The 20,907-nt window shown below is 24.2% G+C and overlaps 1 protein-coding gene across 1 annotated transcript; it reads left to right on the top strand.

The window, feature by feature from the left end:
• The first annotated feature begins 7 nt into the window (after nt 1-7).
• Nucleotides 8-20,488, top strand: LOC117176236 (conserved oligomeric Golgi complex subunit 6). Its single transcript, XM_033366382.1, has 9 exons — nt 8-299; nt 434-708; nt 3,513-3,657; nt 6,336-6,547; nt 9,929-10,152; nt 12,812-13,203; nt 16,551-16,712; nt 16,793-16,954; nt 20,202-20,488. Exons 1-9 carry the CDS (start codon nt 213-215, stop codon nt 20,433-20,435), a joined length of 1,893 nt encoding a protein of 630 aa, XP_033222273.1. The 5' UTR covers nt 8-212; the 3' UTR covers nt 20,436-20,488.
• Nucleotides 20,489-20,907: the final 419 nt, after the last annotated feature.

Here is a 20,907-nt window from a genome sequence, read left to right as displayed (position 1 = left end):
CATCCTCCTGCTCCAAAACCAATCACTGTTTGCGCGTGCGCGTGTTTCAAACTTTTGTCAAATTCAAGCCGTGATTGGAGGATTGCAAACAGTTGTGTATTGTCAACGACGTGGTCTTGACACCTGTCACTTCGAATTTTAGGTTATGTTGACGTAGCTCCGCGATTTTTAATTCTTTCTTTATAATATATTTCAAAGAAAAATAAAGAATTATGCTTTCGACAAGTGATAAGACTGGTAATGCACCCTTAGTGCGACGAGTAAATAAATTATTGGAATCGCGACTCGAAAATGATAAGGTTAGAATTACATTAAAACTGGACTTTTTTCTATAATTTTTATAGTTTTCTCTTCAAACATTCTGGTTTTACTAGTTGAAAATTATTCAAATCTCAATTCTATTTAATTTAGTTTATTCTTTTTCACTATTTAGGAAACGCTCGAGGCCTTGAAAGAGCTTTCAACATTTTTTACTGAAAATACCCTGAATGCCAGAAGGAATCTTCGGAGTAAAATAGAAAGGAGGAGTTTGACGATAAATGAAGATTTTTTATCGGCCTTTAGGGATGTTAAAAAAACTCTCGATGATATGTATCATAATGTTTCGGCGATGAATAATTCTGTTCATAGTATGGGTAATCGTTTACAATCGACGAAAACTCGTACTTTACAACTCATCGATCAAACCACCAAACTACAAAATGAAAGGTATTAATTTTTATTAATTTTTTTACCAGGAATTTGATAAATTTTTAGGGAAAAAAACTGTCCAAGTTTTATTTCATCAGTTTTTAAAATAATTAATTAATTTTTTTTTAATGATATGGTTCAGTTTACAATACGCAAGTCGAAAATCTTTCTTTTACAAATTTTCCATTTTGGATTTTAATTTTTTGGTGTAAATTTTTAATTTAAAGAATTTTTTTAAATGCAGGTTTAAAGACTTAAAAAATAAAACATTAGAAGTGTTTGAAATCGTACAATTTTGCACTAAAAACCCTTTTTAGTTGATCAAATGTGAATATAAAATATAATTATTTTAAAAAATGAACTATACATTCAGGATTAACAAGTGAATAATAATTGATTTTACAAAACGACTCGGAATCAGTTCAAAATTAAGAATTTCCCGATTTTAATTTGAAAAATTAAACTGTTTTAATTGGAAAGTCTTACTTTATAAACTATTTTGAATTTTTAAATTACTTAAAAATAATATATTCATAATTAAAGGTTTTTATTAAATTTAAAATATTGTTTTAGGTTTAAAAAAGACTAAACTTTGTAAATTACCATTTTAAATTTTGTATGAAAAAATTTAATTCACAAGTAAAATTGTTGAATTTCCTAGAAAAAATTCGAGTAAGTTGAAGAGATATTTAGAGGGTCTGAAAAGATTAAAAAATAATAAAAAAAATTAATTATTTCAAATAATTTAAACGAAGTGTCTACGAATAATGATAAAAATTTTAAGGGATTATTTAAAAACATTTCCGAAATTGGCAAAAATGAATCTGGAACATTTTAAGAAAATATTTTTTATATTGCGGGATTTAAAAAAAAAAAGTTATGAAAACTTTTAATCCTTTGAAAAATGTTTAGAAGATCAGAAAAGATTTGAAAAATAATAAAAAATTTGAATTAAATGAAAATTAACATTTAAGAAGTATTTAGTTTATAAGAAAAATGTAATTTTTCCAAATTTTTATTATTTTGAACTTAAAATTAATTAAAATGATTTGCAACTCCGTTTTTATTAATTCTAATGGAAAATTTCGTAGTAGCCACACTGGTTTTGTGTAAAAAAAAATTTTGCAATTTAACTTAAATCTGTAATCTAATTTAGATGTATAAAAGGAATTTCCTTAATTATAGTGACCAAACGTCTCGATTTATCAGAAAATGTCCTGATTTTTTTATAACTTTGTCCTTATTTTCTTATTTTTTGCGCTATGTCTTGATTTTTCATGCCTGTCGACCCCTAAAGAGTAGTTTGTATAATTAATAAACTGAGGGAACGCAAATATAATTTTATTATTTTGTTAAAAACAAAAAGAGTAATTTTTTGGTTGAGAATTCGTCTTTTTTAATATTAAATTTATCCTTTTATTTTTTATTGTCAAAAATTCAACGATTTTGTTCAAAATTCTTTAATTATTGAAGATTCACCATTATATTTTAAAATTAATTTATTTAGTTAAAAATAAAGCTATTTTGTTGAAAATGCTTGCTTTCTTGTTTGAAAATTTATATTATTTAGTTGAGAATTCAACCATTTGGCTGAAAATTAATTTTTCTTCGTGAAAACTCAACTATTTGATTCAAAATTAATTCTTTTGTATTGACGATTAATCATTACATTAAAAAAATTCATTTCTTTGATTAAAAATAAAACTATTTGACTACAAATTATTTTTGTTTAGAAAATTAATTTTTTACTGAAAATTTAGCTACTCTGTATTTAATTGAAAATTTATCTTCTTTCAGCTTTAGTCTTCTTTATTTGAATTCTGCTGTTTGGTCCAATATTCAACTACTTAGTTCAAAATTATAATTTTTTTTATTGAAGACTCATAAATATATTTGAAAATTTACTTCTTTAGTAAATTTTCTTGACAAAAATTCAACTATTTGGTTCAAAATTAATTTTTCTATTGAAGAGTCATCATTATATTTAAAAGTTCATTTCTTTTGTTAAATACATAATCATTTTGTTCAATAATTATTTGATTCCTGGTTAAAAATTGAAAAGTAATTTCTTCGGCTAAAATGTAACTATTTTGTTAAATTTAATGTTTTTTGTTAAAAATTCGTCTTTCTAGTAAGAATGTTCCACATTTTGGACCACTTTTTTATTCATCATGGACTAAAACATTTTTCTTTTTCGAAATTTGGTTGAAAATTCTTTTCTTTTTTTGGTTGAAAATTATTTCTTTTGAATGAAGATTTGGCTACTCCATGTTTGGTTAAAAATTTATCTTCTTTAGTTGAGAATTCAACTATATTCTCAACTATTATTTTTTTCTAAAGTTCATTTTTTCGGTTTGAAAATTCAACTGTTTTGTAGAGAATTCATCTTTTCGGAATGAAAAGTCCACATTTTGGATGACATTTTTGCTTTATTGCCTGAAAAATCTTTGTTGTTAACATCTTTTTTTCAAAATTCGTTTTTTTTTTATTGTAACTTAATTTTTTTAACTGAAAATTGGGCTGTTCTTGTACAAGATTCAACATTTTATTTGAAAATGTATCTCTTTCGATGAAAATAAAAATTTTTTGTTGATAATTCTTTTATTTATGTCAAAAATTATAAGTAGTTTTGAACTTCTTTTTTGGAATAGTTCAATTTTGAGGATTTAGAATTGAGATTTTTTAATTTTAACAATTTTCGATACAAAATTCTTTAATTGTTAATCGTCAAAGCATAACAGCTTCAATGTGTACAGAGTAAATGGATGAATTTGAAGATTATTATTATATAATAATAATTCAAATTTTTTGAAATTTTTCAGTAAAAAACTGTCAATGCAGCAGGAAGTTGCGAATTCATTTATCAAGAGTTTCGATCTCAGTTCAATAGAAATGGCAGTTTTACACGGTCCTTCTAGAGAGTCACCAATAACTGAAGAATTTTTCACCGTTGTAAATCGGGTTCAGGTAAAAAAAATCTATACCTCAGGGACTACCTTTTCCCAGTTTTCTTCTTTAATAAAAAAAAATCCCCTCAAATACCTGAATTCGAGAATTCTGACCTCTTTTCCCATTTTTTTTAGAAAGATTTGATTAATTTAAAAAAAATTATAAACAGAAATCTGATTCATTCGAAAATTAGATGCCTTCAAGGAGATTTTCTTTCATGATACCGATTTTAAGTATTTGCTAATTTTGGCGATTTGAGGGATATTGAATAAAAAGTTAACTATGCAATCGAGGAACCAAACTCGGAAGAAAAATAATTTATAATTACAAATCAAAAATATCCTATAATATTAAAATTTTACTTCTTTCTATTGGAATATTTTAATTGATACTAAAAAAATCAAGAAAGTCGTAAATATTAGACGTTACTGTAAACTGTAGGTTTTAAAAACAAATTTTTGGAAATAGTAAATAATATGTTAAAAAGTTAGCGTATTAGGACCCTAAAAGAGTATGTTTATTTACATTTTAGCAAACTGCATGTGTTAACAAATCCTTATTTTCATAATTTTGTTATTTTCGTGAATATTTAAAAAAATTCTGTTTCTTAACACTATAATATTTTGTTAGTTCAGATTAACAAATATTTCGAATATCTGAGGGTTTTCAACTGATAAAAATACAGAAGAAAAATAATTTAAAATCATAGGGACACAAAAACAGAAAAGTAGGAGGATTTTCAAAATAAATAATCATTTTTTTGCTTTTTCAACTTACTTCTTTTTAGATTACCTAAAAAAATATTTTAAACAACTCCATTTTCTGTGATAAGTAAAATATACTATAAAAAATGACAAAAATATAATTTTTTAACAAAATAATTGAATGTTTAACGGAAAAAATTAATTTCTTACAAAACAATCGAATTTTCTACCTAATAGTTGAAGTTTCTTTCAAGTTGCTAAATTTTCAAGTTATAAAGACGAGATTTCTACAAAAAATTTAATTTTTAACTCAAAATAAATGTATTTTTAACCAAAAAGTTAATTTTTAAATAAAAAATATGAATTTTGACCCAAAATAGTTGAATTTTTCACCAACAAGAAAAACGAATATGCTATCAAACTGTTAAATTTTCATGCTAAAAGACGAGATTTTTTTAGAAAAAATTAATTTTTAACCCAAAAATATTAATTTTTAACAAAATAGATCATTTTCAAACCAAAAAGACGAATTTTCAATAATTTTATTGAACTTTTAAACTAGATCAAATTTCAACCCAAAAAAAAACGAATTTTCTATAAAACAATTAATTTTTATATTAAAAAATATAAAATCTCAACAAAAAAGTGAATTTTCAATTAAATCCTTAACTTTTCGAAGTTGAATTTTCATACTAAAAGCACAAATTTACAACAATGTTATTGAGTTTTTAACAAAATAGTTAAATTTTTAATCCAAAAACCAGACTTCCTACAGAGCAATTGTTTTTTTAACCCAAAAATATGAATTTTCAGTAAAGAAGTTAATTTACAAAATAAATTGAATTTTTAAAGAAGTTATTAAACTTTCAACCAAAGAAGTTAAATTAGTAACCCAAAAAAATGAATTTTCTATAAAACAATTGATTTTTGAACCTGAAAATATGAATTTTAAACAAAGAAGTGAATTTATAATCAAATGCAATTTCTGAATAAAAATATTTGAATTTTCAATATAAATGTTCTTTTTCAACCAAATAGTTGAATTTTCAGCCGAAAAAGACGAATTTTGAACAAACTAGTTGAATTTTTGACCGAATAGTCCGCTTTTCAAGCAAATAGTTAAATTTCTAACTAAACATATGAAATTTCGAATAAAAAACATGATTTTTTTACAAAATAGTTAAATTTTCAAAAAATAGTTGAATTTTTGACCAAATAGATGAATTTTCATCCAACACAAAATATATTTTCAATTATTTGTTAGAGATTTAAAAAAAAAGGATTAAACTTAAATGAAAAACAGTTGTAGTTTCAAGCAAGTAGTAGAATTTTTTACTAAAATATTTTCAGTTTCCATATAAGCTGCAAAAACCCGAACAAAGGCAAGTTTATTGAAACCAGGAAAAAATCTTTTTTTTTAATATTTTAAGAAAAAAGCTTTTATTAAAATATAGTAAAAAAGAGGTAAAAATAAAAGCGTGGGGCGTAAATATTAAATTTTCTTTCGTATATAAATGTAAATTTCAATATTTACACCCAGCGCTTTAATTTTTCGTCTCTTTATTATTATAATATTATTAATGCAACCCTTCTTAGAGTCAATTAGTTTGTATCTTGTTAATATATGTATTAATTGTTTATTTTTCAATATTTGATCTTCTTAACTTTTTTCTAATATATTTTTACCAATAGAAACTGCTGATATTTTCAACAGATCTTTTAAAGCTAGCTAAAAATATTCATTTAACTTTAAAATGAGAAGATAGTATGTGAAAAAGTAGATAAGTAAAGGCACTTTTTAAAATTTGACTGTTGTACAATTTATTGTTTTGTATTTATTATATGCGATATAACAAGTTCTTATTAATAAATGAAATCCCCTTTTAATCTCCTTTTGCCTATAGCGTTTTACATAAAATTAAACTATTGAACAGTGATCCCTAGTTCTTGTACATTTTTTCCAATGTTAAAATGAAAATATTACTTTTTTAGGAAATACACAGCAGCTGTAGAATTTTAATGCAGTCCGGATATCAAACACTGGCATTAGATATTATGCAAAGAATGACACTTTTGCAAGAAGCTGCTCTAGAAAGATTATACCGATGGACCCAGAATCAATGTAGGCACATAGAAAATGAACATCTAGCTCCTTTGTTGATCAAAGCTATGGGAAAATTACAAGAAAGGCCTGTTCTTTTCAAGTACGTATCTAGCATTTTTAATTATGATCTAAAAAATCGTATTTTCAATCTTTAATAATAATAATTACATTATTTAAATTTCACGGGAAAATGTATCGCCTCATATTGGAAAGGGCGTTTGATTTAAATGGTAAAAGAAGTTAAATGAATAGAAAACATATGATTCGCATTAAACAGTGCCTAGAAGATTAATAATATTAATGCAAAAAGAATTTTGAACCTAAGAAATAAATTTTTAACTAAAATGATGAATCTTCAAGTAATAATATGAATTTTTAATCAAATAGTTAGTAGAATTTTCAACCCGAAAGATTAATTTTCAACCAAAATTAGAATAAATAAAATGTTAGAAAAAAGACTTGTTTTTATCGTAAAAAGAATGATTTTTAAACAAAAAATAGAATAATTAAATTTTTAGTTAAAACAATCAATTTAAAAAAAAAATCTCAATAAAATAATTCAATTTTAAACACAAGAGATCAATTTTTTACCTAAAAATATGCAATTCAAATGAAATATAAAAATTTCTTTAACTAAAACAGATAAATTAAAAAACCAAAACTAGCATTTTTCCATTTTCAGTTAGAAAAGTAAATTAAAAAGGAACAAGTTTTCAGCAAAGTTAATTTATTTTCAACTAAAAATATAGATTTTCAAGCAAAACTGATGTAGTTGCATCTTCAGTTGAAGAATTTTTGAAAAATTAGTGGAATTTTCAACATAAAAGATAAATTTTGTATTAAAAAAAGAACGAATTTTTAACTAAGTATTTTTTTTTGCAACCGAAGAAATGAATTCTCAACCAAAAATAGAATAGACAAATTTTTTCCAAAACAGAACATTTTTTAATAAAAAAGGTTACGTTTCTATCAAAAAAGGTAAATTTTCTACAAAAATGGAATAATGAAAAAGAATTTTCAACTAAAATAATAAATCTTCATGCAAACAAAATTTAATTTTAAACCAAATACGTGAATTTTCAACTAAAAAGATCAAGTTTCTATCAAAAATAAAATACTTAAATTTTCAACCACAAAATAAACGAATTTTCGACAAAATATTAAAATTTTCAACCACAGAAATGAACTTTTAAAATTTAAGAAATTTAAATCCAAAATCCAAATTAAAAATCCCATTTAACGTCCAATAATCAAATTGATGCAAAATCCTGTTAAATAAAACAAGAATCAAACGACTAAATTTGGACCATAACGAATAAACAAAAACCAAAAATCCTATTGTAATCTGAAAAAAAAAACAAAAAACAAATCAAACCTTCGGACAAAAATTTTTCATTTTTCTTTCCTCTTTTTTATTATTGTCCGAAAATTTTTTATCCTTGACATTCCCTGACTAGATTAGTATAAAAAATTATTCAAAAATTTAATTTATTTGAAAATTTAACTGTTAACAATTCTTTTGAAAATCCTTTGTATCTTGGTTGAAAATTGATTTTTTTCGAAAATTCAACCATTTTGGTTCAAAATTAATGTTTTTTTTTTTAATTGAAGACTCATCATTATATTTTAAAATTAATTTCTTTCATTAAAAATATAATAATTTGGTTGAAAATTCATTATTTTCTCGTTGAAAGTTGATCTTTTTACATTCTCACCAGAGAAGGAGGAAGGAGAAGGAGGAAGATTTGTTTAAAATTTGATCTCCCCCCCCCCTAGTTTTTGTCAAATGTCCACGTTTTGAGACCCCCTGATTCCGAAAAACAGGTTTTTACAAATGTGTGTCTGTGAGCACGCTGACTTGAAAAAATCATTCTATTAGATTGGCCTTTGGTACACTCTTTTAGTGCCCTAAACTAAAGATCAAGTTCGTTAGCCAGCCATTTTGGATAAAAAGTCAAAAAGTGAGCGCATTTTAAATATTTTTTAGACCACGTTTTTCAAAATTTTAAATTTTTCTGTACGGATGTTTGTAGTGTTCGAAATTTCGAACAATTTATCCTGATTACTTTTTTTCATAAAATCAAAAATTACACGATATAAAAAAAGTCAAGAGAAGAAAAATGTTGTTTTTTTTTAAATTCGTCTTTTTGATAGAAAATTAAATTTTCTTGGTTGAAGATATTTTTTTTTGTCTGAACATTCCACATGTTGTTGAAAGTTCGTCTTTTTAGCAAGAATGAAAATTCGACTACTTCATGTTTAGTTGAAAATTAATCTTCTTTAGTTGAAAATTCAACTATTTGCACGACTGTCAACTTTTTCGCTAAAAAACAGTATTCTCGGTTTGAAAATTCAACTGTTTTGTGGAAAATTCATCTTTTTGTCATGCAAATTCCACATTTTTGATGAATTTTTTTTCTTTATTGACTGATAAATTTTTCTTGGTTGAAAATTAATTTTTTCATGAGATTGAAAATTAATTTCTTTGGTTAAAAGAGAGACTATATTGTTAAAAAATCGTTTTATTTTGTTGTTCGAAATTCGCTTTTCCTTAACTTAATTTTTTAAATTGAAAATTGGACTGTTCTTTTCTGACATTCATAATTTTAGTTGAAATTTATCTCTTTCTTTGAAAATTGAACTATTTTGTTAAGAATCGTTTTTTTTTTAATGTTAAAATTTAATTACTTGGTTGAAAGTTAAACTCTTTTGTTAAAAGTCTATTTGCTTGTTCATAGATTTTAATATTTAAAAAAATTTAATATTGTAGGTAAAAATTAAATATTTTTTTTGAAACTCGTCGTTTTTTATTTAAAAATGCATGTAATAATTTTCAAATAGGTCTATTTTGGTAGAATATTAATACTTACGTTTGAAAATTAATTTTTTCGGTTGAAAATTCAACTACATTTTTTATTCACAATTCATTTCTTTTATATTGAAGATTTATAATTATTGTTGGCAATTAATTTTTTTGGTTAAACTATAATTTATTCATAATTGCACACAGGAATATCTAATTTTATAAAAATGAAATATAAAAAAAAATACATTTAGCTTTTCCCTATGTATATTTTCGTAAAATGCATACAGTAGTGTAATTATTCATCAATATTTGTAGAAATTCTTAATTATTTATTAAAAATCATGATTTTTCGTATAAATCTCTAGTTTTTTATGTGGAGCTATTACCAAATTTATAACTTTTCACAATTATCTGTAAAAACGTTTTCATAAAATGTTGTAGTTTGTCCAAAAAATTTTTTCCGTCAAGTTTTACATTGATTGATAATTATACAAGAGATTGTTGATGAATTAGTCAGTGACCATTATAGTGTGTTAAAATTGAATAGAATTGATTGAATCTTATTAAAGTTGACCTGGAATGTTGTCAAAAGTAAACTTAAAAAACCTGGATCAGTTATGGGATTTTGAAACCAATTTTCGTGGCAATCCTGAGAATTATATTTTGTTTTTACAGGTACATTCTGGATGAATATTGCACAGCGAGAAGGTCCGTCCTCGTTGGATCTTTCATTGATGCTTTGACCTTAGGACAAGGAGTCGTTGGAGCTCCCAATCCAATAGAAATGCATGCTCACGATCCAAAACGTTACGTTGGTGATATCCTTGCTTGGTTACATCAAGCAATCCCAACTGAGAAAGAAAATCTACTAACCCTGGTAAAAGATTGCGACAAAACAGGTAAAAACAAAGTATATTTCAATTCGGATAAAATTTAAAAAATTGAGTAGAGACTTCACTCTTCTTTTCCTTTTGCCGTCTTCACACGTTTTGTTGAAGGATTCCTCTTTTTTCGCCTATTTTCAAGAAACTTACCCTTTTTCTCAATTTCTTGCTTAAATTGCATCTGAATTAATAGACTCCAATAAAAAAATTCAACTATTTTTTATTGAAAGTTAATTCTTTTTAATTCAAAATTCTAATATTATATTTATGGTTCAGAATTCACCTCTATTGGTTAATGATTCTACTGTTTAGTCTTTTCTGAACGAAAATTCAATTATTTTGTTAAATTTTTTTTTAAAATAGAAAATTCATGCTTTTTGATTGGAGAATTATTTTCTTTTTGTTGAAAATGCAACTTCGTTATTAAACATTTCTCTGTTTGGATTGAAAATTAACTTTTTTCTTAAAAGTTACATTATTTTGTTAAAAATTCATCTTTTCTGGATAGAAAGTTGGTCCTTTGGAATTGAAAATTCATCTTTTGGTAAAAGAGCCACCTATTTTGTTTTCAAAGTTAATTCTTTTTAATTGAAATGCCTACTTTTATATTTTTGTTTCATAATTAATCTCTTTTGGTTGAAAATTTAATTTATTCTTAGAATATTTAACTATTATGTTTAAAAATCATCCTTTTCGGTCGAAAATTAAACTTTTTTATTGAAAATTCGTCTTTTTGAAAAGAAAATTTGTTGTTGTTTATATATATATATATATATATATCCAATTTATCCTGATAAATCGTTTTTGTTTGAAAGATAATTATTTTTAAATAAAACCTCTAATATTATACTTTTTGTTCAGAGTTTTTTTAACATTCGCATTTTAAGATAGAAAATTTGTTCTTCTAAATTGATTATTGATCTTTTGGAAAAAGAGTTATTTATTTTGTTTAAAAGTTAATTATTTTTAATTGAACATTCAACTGTTTTGTTGAAAATTTGCATTTTTGGCTTCAAAATTCCGCTATTCAATTGAAAATAATTTTAATCTTGACATAAAAACATTTCCTAGATGCAAATTTGTCTTCTTCGTTTAAAAATTCATCTCTATTGGTTGAAAAATGCAACTATTTGGTTGGAAATTCAACTAACCTATTGAAACTTGAACTATTTTGTTTAATATTTTTTTGAAGAAAACTCGTCCCTTTGGATTAAAATTTTGAAAATTCATCTTTTTGTGGTAGAAACTTCATCTTTCTTGGTTTAAAATGAACTTTTTTATTAGTGATTTAACTATTTTATTAAAAAGTAATTTTTCTTTTGTTTGAAAATTCAACTTTTTATTTAAAATTTGTTTTTTTTTTTAGATAGAACATTTGTCGTTTTGGATTAAAATTCACCTTTAGGTAAAAGAGTAATCTTTTTTGTTTAAAAGTTAATTTTTTTTCAAATGAAAAATCTACTGTTTTATTTTTCGTTTCCGAATTCATCTCTTTTGGTTGAAAATTTCGTAATTTGGTTGCAAGTTGAACTATATAGTAAAAAAAATTTCGTTTAAGATTCATTTATTTAATTGAAAATTTTACTATTTGGTTCTAAAATTACTTTTTTGTGGAAAGTAAAATTTTCTGCTTTGAAATTTTACAATTTTGCTTCATTCTTGACTACAGATTAATTTTCAACCAAACATTTGCATTCTCAACCGAAAGAGATGTACTTTTATTCCAAAAATTCCAATTTTTTTATCGATAAGTCAACTCTTTTTTTTAACATTCTTTTTTTTTGTCTTGAATATTTATATTTTGAAAATTCAACTATTTTGTTGAATATTTACCTTTTTGAGTTTAAAAGTAAAATATGTTTTAATTATTTTGTAAAAAATGCAACTTTTTTGTTGAATATTCGTCTTTTTGGATACAAAATTCGTCCTTTTGGATTGAATGTTCATATTTTGGTAAGGAAAAGAGTGATCGTTTTTTATTAAAAGTTAATTCTTTTCAAATTAAAAATCTAATGTTTTATTTTTGGTTCATAATTCATTTCTTTTTTGACTAATTAATTGAATAATTAATTGTTTAACAAAATTAATGTTCAAGTGCCTGACTGAAAGTTGAACTACGTCGTTAAACATTAAATCTTTTATTAAAAAAACGCCCGGTTGACTTGAAAATTCAACAATTAAATTGTTTGTTTTTTTCTTTCTTGACTGAAAAATCTTTTTTGATCGATAAGTCAACACTTTTATTTCTTTGTTTTGAATATAAATAAATTCGTTTAAATAAAATTAATTTATGTAACATATTCCTGAGATTTCAAGTCGAAATTATTGCATCTTTAACAAAATAGTTACATTTTCAACTAAAATAGACCATTTTTTTAATAAAAGGGTCGACTTTTCAAATTGAAAACTCAACCCTTTTATTGAAAATTCATCTATTTTTTTAGAAAATCCATTTTTTTGTTGTTTAAAATTCAAATACTTTGTTAAAGATGCAATATATTTCGACTTGAAATCTCAGAAATATATAACCTAAATTAATTTTATTTAAAACAATTTATTTCCCTGTTATTCCTCTATTTTCGTGAAAAATCACCCTATTTTGAGAGCATTTTTGGTTTTGAAGTCGGTGAAAATGATTAAAAATGAAAATTATTGATGAAATAAAATATTTCAGATGTTTCGGGCCAAGTGAAACAATCCCTGGGGAATATTACAGAAGGGCTCTGTCATCATTTGAAATCGAGAATCGAACACATCGTGGCTGTGGAAGCACCAGCGACCGTTTTATATTCAGTAATGACTCTCATCAGATTTTATAGAGCGACTCTTAAGCAAGTTATTCACGAGAGTGTTCTCGATTCGACCTTAGGGGACTTGTTAGAATTGAGCGAGAAGAGTTTCGTTAGCAGGCTTCAAAGGGAAACTCGTTTTGCTTTGGGAGAAAGAGCAGAACCTCCTGGCACTGATTTAATTCCTGCGCCTTCTGTCTCGAGACTTCTGACTCTTCTGAATGAAGTTCTTTCGGTCGCGAGTATTGCCGAAGATAGAGAAAAGGACATGCTTCAGGTTAATTACAAACATGATTAATTTTATCGAATTAGCCTTAAGTTTTATAAACAATTACATTGTGGCCTTTTTATTAAAGAAAAAATAATCCTGTTTATTTCCAGGATTTTTTTTCATGGTTTGCAAAAATTTTTAATGGTCATTGAAATAGAAAAAATAAGCCTTTTTTAACTATATTTTTTTTTATTTGAAGTAATCGAATCTGATCTGCAAATTAAATCACTTAAAGTTATCTTTATCTTTTAAACTCTTTTGAATTTTACAGTTTTTAAATTGAGCTACAAAAATGTTGTATTCGAACATTTCATAATTTACAGGTATAAAATGAAATCTTTTTAAACTTTCCACGTGAAAGATTTTAAATTAAGTGCCATTAAACTTAATTTTTTTTTACCTTTTGTGAATTAAACGGTTTAAAGATTTATGGTAAAAATATGAATCTTTGCTCTGAATGAAAACTAATTCTCCTTTTTAACTTACATTAATAACAATTTTTAAAATAAAACTTTTCCCTCTTCCAGTTCAGAAGAACAATTAAAACCGAAATTCTCTCCCTACCAACTTGATGAAAATTTTTAAAACAAAAAATGTACCACTTTTAATTCCGAAAAACTTGAAAAACTTGAAAACTTTTATTCAAGAAAAATGTTGAAAAAAACAATTCGCCTATTCTAATTGAAAAAATGTCATACCTTCCAACTCTATAAGAATGTTAAAAATAAAAAATTTCCCCTTTCCATTTTAGAAAAAAAAATTGAAACCAAAATTTTCTCCATTCAAACTTTATAAAAATGGGCTTAATTAAAATGATATCAAAAAATTTCCCCCTTGCAATTCAGAAAAAATAGAAAGCCAAAATTTCCTCCCTTTCAACTCGACACAAATCTTACTGCTAACTCAATAAAAATAAATTAAAAAATTTCCCTTTTAAAATTCAGCATAAAATATTTTGAAAAATCATTCTTCCCCTAAACTTAATAGAAATGTTAAAAAGAAGAAATTGTGCTCTTAAAACTTAGAAAAAAAAATCAAAATTGCCTCCTTTCCAACCCCTTCTAAATCGATAAAAATATTGAAAACAAACAAATGTCCCTCTTTCCATTCAGAAAAATTTTTAAAACAAAATTTCCTACCTTCTAACTCCATAGAAATGTAAAAATAAACAATTTCCCTCTTATTATTCAGAAAAATAATTAAAATGAAATATTCTTTCCTTGAATTCATGAAAAATTTAAACAAAATTTCGCTTTAAATTCAGAAAAAGATATCTAATCAAAATTGTATCCCTTCCAACTCAATAAAAATGGTGACAACAAAAAAAATCCACCTTACAGCGTAGAAAAACTTGGAAACTAAAATTGCTGCCCTTCCAACTCGATAAAAATCTTCAAAATGAAAAATTCTTCAGTAAAAAATTAAAAATTCTCCCCTTCAACTCAATTAAAATGTGTTTAAAAAATATTTTCTTTAAATTCAGAAATAAAAATAGTAAAATTTCAGCTCTTAAACAGAAAAAGTGGCCACTTCTATTTCAGAAAAAAATAACTAAAATTTCGTCCCCTCCAACTCTTTAAAAACTTAAAAATAATATATTCCCTCTTCCAATTCAGCGGAAATTGTAAAATACAAAATTTTTCTCTTAAAAGCAATACAAAATTTAAAAAGAATAAATTTATAATCATTTATTAAAATAAATGATTGTTTAATTTTTAAGACTGAAATTACAGTTCGGTTTTTAAAATCCATAATTAATAATTAATTAATATTTACAATTCATGAACTTGAAGCGTTGTTTATAAAAAATTCAAATTCAAACGCTATTAATTTTTAAGTCTTTAAAACTGCATTTTTAAATTCTTGAACGTGTGAAAAATCTCGACTGTTTCCAATATTTGAAAAATTGGTAAAATGCCGATTTAACCAAAGAAAAAATTCCCGGTCATTTCTTGGTTTTTTCACGGTTCGAAAGCGTTTTGTATGGCCAATGAAACTAAAAAAATCGAACTCTAAAGCTAAAAATGTTTCCATTTGAAGTAATAAAAACTGAACTGCAAATGAAAGCACTCAAAGTGGAACTCTTAATTTTAAACTTTTAAAATTGAAGTTTAAATGATTTTAAATTCAAAAATGTTTGATTCAAATGCTGAATAATTTACGCGTATAAAATGGAAGCTAGTAACACTTTTCAACTGAAAAACTTGAAATTAAATGCATTTACACTTCCAATTTATAAATTTTAAACTTTTATAAATTGTAGAGTTCCAAGATTTAGATTCAGTTACAGTTTAAAAATCCATAAAATGTTTCAGAATTTTATTTCAAAATCTTTGAAAAATCTACATGTTGTTTTACATTTTTTCAAATTTACAATTATTTTTGACATTTTTTCATAACTTTTAGACATCTTTTCAAATCATTCGAATTTTTCATACAATTTTTGTAAAGTTCTGCCAAATGAAAAAATATCCACAAAATCTTCCACATTCATTTCTAAATGTTTTTTATTCTTTCTGAATCATTTCAAATTTTTTAAAAATTTTGAATTTTTTCAAATGTTCTATAAATCTCTTCAACTTACTCGATTTTTTTCTACGAATAATAGTGGTTCAGTTATTATTTATGAATCGAAATTCAACTATTTGTTTGCAAAGTAAGTTTTAATAATAGAAAAATTATAAATGTAACGTTCAAGTTTAGTTTTTTTGGTTTTTAGTTTGGATATTTAATTAATAATTACTGATTGTAAATGAAAAGTCAGCTATTTCTAAATATTAAGTAATTATTCTTTTTCCTAATTAAAAATTTTCAATTTGAATGCTTCTAAAATGGAACATTCTAGACTTTAACAATACCTGACATTTAATAAAAGCCCTTAATTATGAATATATTATTTTGTATTTATTTAAAAATGGAAAAAATTTTATAAATTTTCAATCGGGCGTGTATATTTTCACAGTTGATCAACTAACAAACATATTTTGTATCCAAAATCTTCGATTTCAAACGCTTCTAATTTTTAATTGACAAGTCTTTAAAATTACGTGTTAAAATTATTTTAATTAAAATCTAAGCTTAAAAATTAAAATCTAAAATGGACCATTTTTAAAATGAAAGATTCTCCAATAACGCAATCCAAACTGAATGATATCATCATTCTAAAAAAGACAACAATTTCACTATGTAATTATTTTAAAAAACGCTGGAAATAAAAGTTGGACAGATTTTGTTATAAGAATATGGAATATTCCCGGTAAAAAAATAAATTCTCGGTTACCCTGCAGTGGCAAAAAAGAATAATTTTATTTAATTGGCTTTAAATTTGATAAGAAATTAATATTTATGTTCAGATTGTCTCCTGCATCATTGATCCTCTTTTGCAAGAGGTAAACGAAACTGCCTCCAGATTGCCAACAGTTGACATGGCTGTTTATCTTCTTAATTGTATGCATCAAATTCAATCAACTTTGGCTTTGTACGAATATATGGACCAAAGATTGGAAAGATTACAGGTAATTTAGAATTGCAGTAGAAAAATAAAAATAATTTTTTGAGATCAATATTCGAAATTACTGATTTTTTTTATTTGTAGGCTCAATCAGATGCCCAAATCGATACACTTACATCCGAACAAGCCAGTTCCCTGGTTGCAAATTTAAATCTTGGACCAATATATACGATTCTCCAGGGCCACCAGCAAGGACCTTTGTCATCCATTCCTGGAATGGATCCTCTCAGTGTTAAAGAATTTACGGTAATATTTTTTAAGATAATTTTTTAACACTTTTTTCATAATTTTCCGATAATGCAACTATTTCTTCAAATTTAATTGAATTTACCCAAAAAGGACGAATCTTTAAAAGAATAGTGGTATTCCTTACAAAAACAGATTAATTTTCAACCAAAGAGTTGAATTTGTAACGAGAAAAATAAGATTTCTACAAAAAAGTGGAATTTTTAACCTGATAGTTCAATTTTCAAACAAAAATATGAAATTTCAATATAGAAGATTAATTTTCTACAAAAAAAAAAAATAATTTTTAACAAAATACATCAATTTTTTACTACATAGTTGAACTTATAACCAAAAAGATACATTTGTTTGGGATAAAATACAAATTCCTAACAAATTACAGATATTTTTAACGAAATAGTTGAATTTTCAACCAAGAAGATACATTTTTAGCAAAATACATAATTTTTTAACAAAATAGTTAAATATATAACGAAGGTGATTAATTTTCTACCAGAAAATACGAATTTTTAGTAAAATTTCATCAGAGAAGATTAATTTTTTTGCTAGAAAAGACGGATTTTTTTACAGAATCCATAAATTTGCAAACAAATACTTGAATCATCAATTAAAATAGATTAATTTTCAACTAAACAGTATCATTTGAAAATAACAAGATGAGCTTTTTATAAAATAGTTTAATTTTGTACCAAATTATTGAATTTTCAAGTAAAAAAATAAAACATTTTTCTACAAACTAGTTGAATTTTCATACAAATATTCAAACAAAAATATGAATTTACAACCTAGAAGATTTATTTTCCACCAAAAAATATATATTTTTTTCAAAATACATAATTTTCTAACAAAATAGTTGAATTTATAACGAAGGAGATTTTGAAACTAAAAAGATGAGCTTTCTACAAAATAGTTGAATTTCAACCAAAAAAAATACAATTTTTAACAAATTACATAAATTTTCAATTAATTTGTTTTAAGAATTTATATAATTTTAGTCAAAATTTTATTTCATTAATTTTAATTAATATTTTTCTGTTTCTAAAATTTTTAAACTAAAAATATCAATTTTTAATAAAAAATGGGTTAGTTTTATTTCCATTCAAGAGAATCAATGTTAAATATAAAAAAAGCGAATTTCCTACAAAACATTTTTATTTTATAACAAATAAATTAAATTTTCTACAACATTTTTTACTTAATTTGAGCCATTAAACATTTTTTGCACAAAATTAGTTCTCTTTCTTGACTGAAAAATATTTTAGTTAACATTTTTTCTCTTATGTGAATTAAACGGCTTTTAATTTAAAATTTAAATCTTTTTTGTTTGAAATATCTGTTATTACATTTTTCATTAAGAATTCATATTTTTTGGATGCAAATTCAAGTACTTGGTTAAAAGTTTAATTCTTTTGTTAAAAATGAATTTTTAGGCTGAACATTCATAATTTTAATTTACAATTTATCTCTTTGATTGAAAATTAAACTATTCTGTTGATTTTTTTACTGAGAATTTAACTATTCCAGTTGAAACTTTACCTATTGAAAATCCGTTCTCGTCTTTGGCTAAAAATTAATTTTTTACCTGAAAATATTTATTTTAGTCGAGAAATTAAATATTTGGTTAAAAACTCATTTCTTTGGTTAAAAATTAATTTTTTTAACTGAAAATTTAACTATTCAATTTTTGATTTAAAGTTGATCCTTTTTAGCTGCAAATTCACCTATTTGATCAAGAATTCATGTATTTTGTCGAAAAATTGTATTTTTGGAAGAAATTTAATCTTCTTATTTAAAGTTTTTGTCGTTGAAAATTCAACTATTACCGTTAAAAATCCATATTTTTAGTTGAAAATCCATCACTTTCGTTGAAAATTTGTTTTCGTTGTGGACGATAATTAATTTTTTTAAACTGTGAATTTAACTATTCTATTTTCGGTTGAAATTGATTTTTTTTTTATTTCAAAATGCAACTACCTGGTCGAAAATAGATCTTTTTCAGTTAAAAATATTGTTGTTGTTGTTAAAAATACCACTACTTGGTTGAAAGTTAGATAATTTTGTATAAAATCTATCTGTTGGTTGAAAATTAAACTGCTGGGTTGAAAGTTAAACTTTTTTTAAAACTTAATCTTTTTGATTTAAAATTCAAATATTTCAGTTAAAGATTCATCGTTTTAGTTCAGAATTCATTTCTTTGGATGGTAATCAATATTTTTAAATGAAAATTTAACTATTCAATTTTTGATTTAAAATTGATCCTTTTTAGATGCAAAAAAAAAAGAATTTTCAACTAAAATAATGAATCTTTAACAAAAAAGATAAATTTTTAACCAAATAGTTAAATTTTCATCCACAATAGACGAATTTTCAACTAAAAAAGATCGATTTTCAACCAGATAGTTGAATTTTGAAATAAAAAAAAAGATCAACTTTCCATCAAGAATAGAATAGTTAAATTAAGAGTTAAAAAATTAATTATCGCCCAACACGAAAACAAATTTTCAACCAAAGTGATAGACTTTCAACTAAAAATATAGGGTTTTAACTGCAATAGTTGAATGTTTAACAACAAAAATTTTAAACAAGAAGATTGATTTTCTTAAAAAAAAAAAAAAGTTTCGACAAAATACATGAATTTTCATGTTGAAAATGGTTTAAAATTAGTTTTTTATTGTTGAAAATTATTTTTTAACTGAAAATTCATTTTCTCAACTGAAAATTTGATTATTCCAGTTTTAGACGATAGTCATCTTTTTTAGTTCAAAATTGAACTATTTGGTTGACACCCGATCCTTTTTAGTTTAAAATTCAATTATTTGGTTAAAAATGTATTTATCTTTTTTAATATTCAATATATTTGTTTGATAAGTTGGAAATTTGTAGCGTTTTAAATTGAATTTAGTATAATAACCAAATTAATTTTTCTTAAATATGCACTGAATTTTAAGTATAATTTATTTATTTATACAATTAATGGGGATAATATATTTAAGCATATCTTGTGATGTATATATATATTTTTTAAACTGGCTTTATAAATTAAATATAATAATTGAATCTCGAGAAACTATTTACTATAAAAAATACTTGGAAATATCTTGAGATACCTGAAAAAAATCTGAAATTGTCAAGAATTTTATTTTTTTATTTGAGTAGAGACCCTTCTTGTGGTCCAATACAATTCTCCGGTTGTGTATTAAAATTTGAATCGGAGAATTGTGAATTTAAACATTTTTTTTGATTACAGAATAAATTGGAGGCGTTTATCGTGATGCCAGATGTTTTACTACTCCCACAAATCAGTTTATTGCAAAGCACAACGCATCGATCAATCGCCCAGAAAAGATCCTTCGAAGTTATTAGTGCGATTTACAAACAGCTTTATGAGGCTTGTCATGAGCCGAAAAATCTTTATCAGAATCCTGATAGTTTATTTTCTAGAACGCCGGAAGAGTTACTGAAAACGCTCATCGCTCATTGAGAGGTATCTTCCGCAACTTTGTAAAATTTGTAAAATAAAATGAGCAATATAGTATTTATACTTTAATGGTTGCCCATAAACCACGTTAACATTTTTTTTTAAACAATTTTTATTTTTCTCCCTGTTTTCAAACAACTTCCCCTTTTCTCGCTTGTTTGCTTAAATGTGAACTGAATTAATAGAATTCAATCAGAAAATCCAACTATTTTTGGTAGAAAAATCTACTATTATATTTTTGGTTCATAATTCATCTGTTTTGATTTGAAAATTCTACTATTTGGTTGAAAATTTAAGCATTTTATTGAAATTGCAACTATTTTCTTAAAAAATGGTCTTCTGGAACTATAGTTAAAAAACTTAACTATTTCACTTTTAGAAACCATTTTTTTGATAAAAAAAACAACTTATGGGTTGTCGAACATTTTTTTTAAGACCCATAATTTTAGTTAAAAATTCATCTCTATGGTTGAAA

Source organism: Belonocnema kinseyi, chromosome 7 (assembly GCF_010883055.1).
Source record: "Belonocnema kinseyi isolate 2016_QV_RU_SX_M_011 chromosome 7, B_treatae_v1, whole genome shotgun sequence".
Classification (NCBI taxonomy): Eukaryota; Metazoa; Arthropoda; class Insecta; order Hymenoptera; family Cynipidae; genus Belonocnema; species Belonocnema kinseyi.
This window is presented reverse-complemented; position numbering and strand designations above follow the sequence as displayed.